The sequence below is a fragment of the Limulus polyphemus genome, unplaced genomic scaffold, assembly GCF_000517525.1.
Source record: "Limulus polyphemus unplaced genomic scaffold, Limulus_polyphemus-2.1.2 Scaffold192, whole genome shotgun sequence".
Lineage (NCBI taxonomy): Eukaryota > Metazoa > Arthropoda > Merostomata > Xiphosura > Limulidae > Limulus > Limulus polyphemus.
Genome location: NW_013665802.1, coordinates 539,823 through 548,186, shown reverse-complemented (window position 1 = coordinate 548,186; position 8,364 = coordinate 539,823). Strand labels below are relative to the sequence as shown.

Genomic DNA, 8,364 nt, shown 5'->3' with positions numbered 1-8,364 from the left:
AAACAAGGCAGATAAAACCCGTTTAACCTTAACACGGATGTATATCAAACAAGGCAGATAAAACCCGTTTAACCTTAACACGGATATATGTCAAACAAGGCAGATAAAACCCGTTTAACCTTAACACGGATATATGTCAAACAAGGCAGATAAAACCCGTTTAACCTTAACACGGATATATGTCAAACAAGGCAGATAAAACCCGTTTAATCTTAACATGGATATGTATCAAACAAGGCAGATAAAACCCGTTTAACCTTAACACGGATATATGTCAAACAAGGCAGATAAAATCTGTTTAATCTTAACATGGATATGTATCAAACAAGGCAGATAAAACCCGTTTAATCTTAACATGGATATGTATCAAACAAGGCAGATAAAACCCGTTTAATCTTAACATGGATATGTATCAAACAAGGCAGATAAAACCCGTTTAATCTTAACATGGATATGTATCAAACAAGGCAGATAAAACCCGTTTAATCTTAACATGGATATGTATCAAACAAGCAGATAAAACCCCTTTAACCTTAACATCATGGATAAATATCCTGCTGTCTCACATTACAAAAAGAAAAGAAAAAAATTACAAATTTCTTTCAAATATTTGTCTTGCGATTTTACATCGGTTTTAAGCGAGTTATAAGAATTCTAAATCGGTATTTAAGAAAACAGTCGCTTGTCAACAAAAGTGTGGAAACATACAATGATATAAAAACACGTTGGATAGAAGTATTCTCACTAAACCTTTCGATATGTCACTCTTGCTGAGACAATCGGTTTTCCCTAAAGCTCTTTGTATGTCATTCTTTTTAAGAAGACCTGTTCTCACTAAATCTCTGGATATACCATTCTTGTTGAGAAGAGTTATTCTCAGTAAATCTCTGGATATGTCATTCTTGTTGAGAGGAGTTATTCTCAGTAAATCTCTGGATATGTCATTCTTGTTGAGTATAGCTATTCTCAACAAAGCTCTGAATACGTTATTCTTTTTAAGAATACCTGTTCTCACTAAATCTCTAGATATGTCATTCTTGTTGAGACAACCTGTTTTCACTAAAGCTTTGGATATGTCATTCTTGTTAAGAAGAGCTATTCTCAATAAATTTCTGGATATGTCCTTCTTATTGAGGAGAGTTATTTTCAGTAAATCTCTGGATATGTACTTCTTGTTGAGGAGCGTTATTCTCAGTAAATTTCTGGATATGTACTTCTTGTTGAGGAGCGTTATTCTCAGTAAATTTCTGGATATGTCCTTCTTGTTGAGGAGCGTTATTCTCAGTAAATCTCTGGATATGTTATTCTTTTTAAGAATACCTGTTCTCACTAAATCTCTGGATATGTCATTCTTATTGAGTAAAAAGGTCCTATGGGTTGGGCGATATATTGGTTATCGTGTCGGCCTGTGGATCAGTGGGTCTAGGGTTCGAGACGTGATGTTGTTGAATATGTTCTTCTCGCTTTTAGCCGTGAGCGTGTTGTAAATATAGCAGTAAATCATGTTATGCGGTTACAAGAGCCAAAAAAGCCCTTGTGACGGCGGGTGCTGATCACTGTTTGTCTTCTCTTTTGTTAGTAGTTTAAAATTAAGAAACTGTGTACTTTAATCCTAGCAGTCTCTGAATTAGACCTTCTCTAAGAAACTTCGAATTCCTGTATTTATTTATGCATTTCGTATTGAGTGGAAGGTTCCTCACTAAGTCCTTCATATATCATTCTTGTTGAGCATACAAGTCCTTACTAGATATCTTTATACATAATACTTGTTCAGTAGAAGGGTTCTTACTAAATATCTTTATACATAATACTTGTTCAGTAGAAGGGTTCTTACTAAATATCTTTATACATATGTATAATTCTTCTCGAGTAGAGGGATTATTATTAGATGTCTTTATATATAATTGTTGTTCAGCAAAAGGGTTCTCATTAAATAAATTCATATTTATAATTATTAAACTAAAAATCCAGAGATACTGATTTTGAGTGTATTGTTTATTTTTATTTTATGTTTAACTTTAGTACCACACTAAAGCTGTATCTCTGGACTTTTATTTCAAGTGTAAAGTGGATTTCCTCTCCTCACAACAAATGTATAATTCTTGTTAAATGTCTTCACGATAGCTTTTCAGACATCAATATTTTTAATAGAAGGTTTTTCAATATATTTTCAGGTCAGTCAAATAAGTAAGGGAGTCCTCTCCGACATTCTCTAAGGTTTCAGTATAATTCTTCACATTATGAATAGTGCATAATTAAGCTTTTCACATATCGATATGTTTTGATAACGAGGGCCCTAAATAAAGCACTGACATACAATACTGGAGAAACAGAGAGAGATTTTTCTATTGTGAAACCATATACAGATCACTTTTTTAACACGTGTAGTTCTTCATGTTAAATATCAGTAATTTAATAGAATGAGAATATAAGAGTAAAAAAACCAGTTATGAATTACCTTAATCTTTGACGACCTAGGTCTTTAGGTAATCTTAATATTTGACGACCCAGGTTATTAGATAATCTTAGTATCTTAAGGCCAAACTTATTAAATAGCGTTAGTATTTGACACCAATGTCATATCACTAAATGAATAGTATTACCCTAAGCTTCTTTGAGGTTCCATTTTGTTGTTACTTTTTAGTTTTGGATATAAAGAACATTTGAGGCGATGACTATTGTAACCAGGATCTTTTTGGCATCAGTGATTGGATCACTTCTATATCAAATAATTCAATGATATTAATCAATTTGACATAAATTGTTCACACAACTTAGAGCCCCTATATGGAACAAGAACTCTCCATTTTTTAGACATTATTTTAAAATATGGTTAGTTTTGTTTGTAAGTAAGTACAAAACTACACAATGGGCTATCTGTGCTCTGCCCACCACGGGTATCAAAACCCGGTTTCTAGCATTGTAAGTCCACAGACATACCAGTGTGCCACTGGAGGGCATGGTGGTTTTAGCTGGCTTTACCAATCACTTTCGAGAGATGCATATATTAAACCTCGAATAACTTAATATTGATCTCATTATCCAAGTGGCTTACTAACATCGAGTCAGATTAAAAGCTGTACGTGACTATATGAGATTTTGCTGATGAACTAATAAGTTTTGGACTTTCGTTTCCTTTCTTAATTATAATATAGACGTATCCCTTCAAATTATGTGTAAAGTGACAGTGCAAGAACATGCATATATCTTTACATTTCTGATCATATACAATTATTTAATTTGATATGTTACACGTTCAAATGAATAAACAACAGAAGAACACATAACACGGAACTTACCTGATCTGTCATGACGGGGATCTGTGTTAGGTTAGTGAAAGCACGTGACAAAGAATTTCTTCAGCACGTTAAGACTAAACGTACCAGCATATGATTGGGCTTCTTTGTTCGGACGTTGAGCAGTCAGGGGTGAGTGTTGGCTGTAATATATATAGTCTGCGTGGGTGTTTCATGCTCCTTCGTTTCATGCCCATATAACGTCGTAATCCATCCTTTCCATTTCCTAGATAACCCCGACAAACCCCTTTCCAGAAAAATTAACTAAAGCTAAACGAATCGATCATCGTTACTACTAGTCTTATCTTGCCTGTTGTTTTATTTCACGACATTCAAATAATGACAATATTCATTTAAAACACATCATACCTATACTTTTCTGATTTTAAGAATTAGGAGATTTGCCATTTAGTTTATAATAATTATTTGATGGTTACAAGCTTAAATTCGACTTGATTTCAAGCAATGACGATTCTTTATGCACACAAATTATTACTTACAAAAAAAGGTATAACTTAACTAGCTAAAAACAATTATGTATTATAATCGTAATGGCGTCTGAAGTAGACTGTTACATTCTGACAATGCAAATGGACAGACTCTACCACTAAAAGTGAAAGTTTGTAGAATATCATGTTTGGGAGCTGCTAGTACTAATTAAAATTTCTGTATAAGCAAAGGTCTCTTCAACACACGGGCCCGGCATGGCCAAGTGGTTAAGGCACTCGACTCGCAATCTGAGGGTCGCGGGTTCGAATCCCCGTCACACCAAACATGCTCGCCTTTTCAGCCGTGGGGGCGTTATAATGTGACGGTCAATCCCCCTATTCGTTGGTAAAAGAGTAGCCCAAGAGTTGGCGGTGAGCGGTGATGACTAGCTGCCTTCCCTCTAGTCTCACACTGCTAAATTAGGGATGGCTAGCGCAGATAGCCCTCGTGTAGCTTTGCGCGAAATTCAAAACAAACAAACTCTTCAACATATATAGCGACGTACATTTCATGAAATGCGTTAGTTTTATACAATTCTAAAAATGAGTATTCTTAACTTTACTCAGAACATCGTGAGTGATACAATATTTTCTACTCAAACCAAAGTAAAAGCACATACGCCTTAATTAAAGAGTATTTTTGAGAATCTCATCATGAAACGAGTATCATAAAGCTGTGATTAGAAGCTGGTCTTGATGTTAGCATTACAAGTGAGTTATATGTGAACCAAGTTCTATGGATGGTATCACTTAATTATATTCATGACCTCTCAACGACATTAAAGTAAAGGTAATACGTGTCTACATTTTAAGCTCGTTCACATAAGCATTGTAAAATATAATCTTAAAACAGGAAGTCAGTTTAAGGGTTACTGCTCTTCACTTCCTGTTAAATGATGCTTGTTACAAATATATTCTTAGTCCAAATACCTTTAAAAGCAATGTATTTAGAGCCGATGAAAACAAACAGCTAAGTTGTAGAATTTTTAGTCTTATGTGTTTATGGATATGAATAATTTCCAACAAGTGTCAAAAGTTAAAAAGCAGACAAACTCTGAAAGGCCTGTACTGCATGTTTCGTTTTAATATTCTAGATATTAAATTAATGTGTTTTTAACATATCATAAAAAAGTTATGATAGTTACAAGCGATACACGATTGGTATGTTAACTAAATCTTCTCTTCCTGCTTTTAATTGGTCCAACACGTGATATATTTCGCGATCAAAGATACAGCGCCATCATGTTTTCGTTTCGTAACAACGTTGAATGTCGCAGTTAATGAAATATCACTAAAAAAATCCAGGAGTAAAATATAATTCATAAATAATTTATATGTAACTTACAACATATTTCTCTCAGCGTTGTGTTGATTCAACACAAAAAAGAAAAGAAATAAACTGTTGTTCAAACCGACAAATAGATATAAAAACAACGATACCCGTGGTGGGTAGAGCACAGATAGCACATTGTGTAGCTTTGTGCTTAATTACATATAAACTTCTTATTTTTATCATTTTCTAAGCTAGCATGTCTTTGATCATATTTTAAGACATAAAAAAGTGTACTCAATTCATTTCTTGATGGAAAATTTATAATAAAAATACTTATATTAATTGAGTTCGGATTTTAAGCAATTTTCACCAGCTGAAGACGAAGCCTTTAACAATACATCCACTAATATAATGATAGGTACATAGTTCTAAAGGCGTCGCTAGGTGCTTAGTTGGTTCAGAGCTTGGCCCATAGGCGTGGGAATTTTCGCCGTTTCAGTATGATATGGATCATGGATTTCTATTAAGATTTTTCAAGCCACCAACGACTGTGGGGGGGGGGGCGCTTGTTTCAGCTATTTGCACAAAGATACACAAGAGCTATCTGCTCCAGTCGTCCCTAATTTTAAACTAATAGACTAAGAGAAGGCAGCTAGTTTACAGCATCGCTGGTAACTCCTGGGGTCCTGTAATCGAGTAGTGAAATTTGACCGTTACTCCTATAATACACCTACAGCCCCAAAGCGATTTTGTTGCAACAGTATGTAAATCATGGACCCTCAGATCTAAAGTCCGGCACGCTAACCATTAAGCCATGCTGTGTCCAAGTAAGTATTTCAGTGTTTAAATATGTTTTTTATAGCATATCGTGGGGTTTAACATACCAATTTTACCGATTAAAATTTTAAACGTAGAAGGAAAATGTATTATTGAATTGAATTATTTTTTAAAAACGTACATATCAGAGTTATATAAGTGAATAATATATATATATATACAAAATAAAGTAGCTCTTCACAACGCTCAAATTGCCTCAGTGGTTAAAGCGAGCATGTTTAATGCTAAATACGGCATGTTTTCACACCAGATGGCAGGTTAGATTTTTGGTACCAAAGATATTGGAGCTGTTTTACACAATTATTTTTCTGCATCTTACAAGTCGGAAGGTGTAGAAGATTCAGCTTTGAATGAGGTTTTGTCTTTTCTTTTAAAAAAATTAAGCGACTTTGATCGACTGATGTGTGATGCTGATATTAGTGTTGACGATGTTCATGAGGCTCTCAAACATCTTAAGGATAATACATCTCCAGAGGAAGATGGTTTCACCTTTGAATTTTATAGGTGTTTCTTACCTTACTTTATTGATGATTTTGTGAGGGTTTTGCGGGAGATTTTCTCACGCGGATTTTTTTACTTGAAAGCATGAAACGTGGAGTTCTTATTCTTATTCCAAAGGGAGAAGATAGGCGATAGTCCGATAACCTTGCTGACTTGTGATTACAAGATTTGACTAAAATGTTAGCTAATCGATTGTCCCGGGTCATAGCGAGTCTCGTGCCACAGGACCAGACTGGTTGTGTTCCAGGTAGGGATGTGGTTGAGGTGCCCCTCCTTTTGAAGTTGTTAATGGACTACTTAGAGCGAACGCAAAGAGGTGGGATTTTACTAAAGATTGATCAAATGAAGGCTTTTGATCGTGTTGAATATGGTTACTTGTTTCCTTTGATAAGACTAGTATGAGAAAATAATGTAACTCCCAAAATAGCATTATGCCGAACAATGATATGATGTAAAGGTTCTGCACAAAGAATGTATAATATTGCCGACAGGGGACATCCCTGGCGAAGCCCTCGAGTAATATTGATAGTGTTAGTAAAATAACCATTATATTTAATAATACTAGAAATACCGGAATAAAAAAGTTTTATCCACCGCAGGGAATTGACACCAAAGCCACTACGCTGAAAGATTCCCGGAGAAAACGAGGGATGACCTTATAATGTAAATGACAAAGTCACGTGATACCAGCTGCTACAAATTCAAAAAAGTAAAATATTCGCCTTCGATTATCTACTAAATTAGGGTTGAGAAACAAAGGTTGTTCGAAAATTTCCAGAAAATCGTCAAATGGCCTCCGAGTAAACCCACCTGAAAGAATTATCCATCCTTTAAAGATCTCAGCGACATACGGAGGTAAAAGACGCTTAAATCGAGGAACCCTTTGACATGAAAATACACCAGTAACGAGTTGCAAATCAACATAAAGACCAAAATAAAAATCTAATAACGAACTTAAAACCTCATGACACTGTCCCGATAAGCAATTCTGAAGCAGTTTCAATCTATAGGCATACTTACGGAGACGAATATCTACAAGATTGAGTCCCCTTTCCCGAACTTATTCAATTAACACCTCATAACTAACTTTATGTATCCCTCCATCCCATAGAAAAGTGAAAAACTCCTTTCGTAATATAGCAAAAGTTGATACCATAGTACAGAGGTAACCAAAGCATTAATCATCTACACCCTACGTTTCTGGGATAACTCTCAATGCCGCCAAGATGTTAAAATATGAGTGACTCGTCGACAGATATCTTGCCAATTCATACGATGCATCGCAACTCTATCATGGTGAAACTGTATACCAAAAATCGTCAAAACTTGTGAAGAAACAGTAATCCCGTCAAAAATCCCAACTCCCTAGCCACAGACCTCTGTTCTTATCATAATTAATCAGACTACCTGACGCCCTCCCACAAAGTCGACAAATTTGTAGAGCAGGAGTTATAGAAGAGACGTCAAAGAAGTATCATCAACATGTTGAAACTCACTAAGGAATTTGTTGGTAAACGTGTCCATCTACTTTATTCGGCTTTACGCCAAGATTGGACATTCTTACTTACTTCTCGATTACCTTCCGGGAGAAGCTTCCACACACGTGTTTTGTATTTTACACGTAATAATGGTTTGGATTTTAGTTTATTTCAGGGTATTTCCTTGCGAAAGATATTTATTGCTTTACAGGATAATTTTCACCCCCATGTATCGCATCAATTTTGGAGAAGTGCCGTACCTGCTTCTCATTGGCCATCTATTTGGAAAGGTTGTTTTTATTCTTTTGTTGGTTATCGGTGTTGTAATTTAGATTATCTTATTTGGCACTATGCCGTGATCACCAATGTTAAGTTGGTCGATATGTTTCATCATCCGACGGGCTTGTGTTCCTTCTGTGGTGTGGATCGAGAAACTATTGCTCATTTGTTTTTCCATTGTTCCAGAGTACAGGATATGTGGAATCTAGTTT

At 35.3% G+C, this 8,364-nt stretch overlaps 1 protein-coding gene across 1 annotated transcript in view; it reads right to left on the bottom strand.

The window, feature by feature from the left end:
- Positions 1 to 3,414, bottom strand: part of LOC111084988 — a 7,624-nt gene extending 4,210 nt beyond the window's left edge. Inside the window, exon 1 of the mRNA XM_022381798.1 lies at positions 3,300 to 3,414. Coding sequence (XP_022237506.1) covers positions 3,300 to 3,311 — 12 coding nt within the window. The 5' untranslated portion in view covers positions 3,312 to 3,414. The remainder of the gene's footprint in view (positions 1 to 3,299) is intronic.
- Positions 3,415 to 8,364: the final 4,950 nt, after the last annotated feature.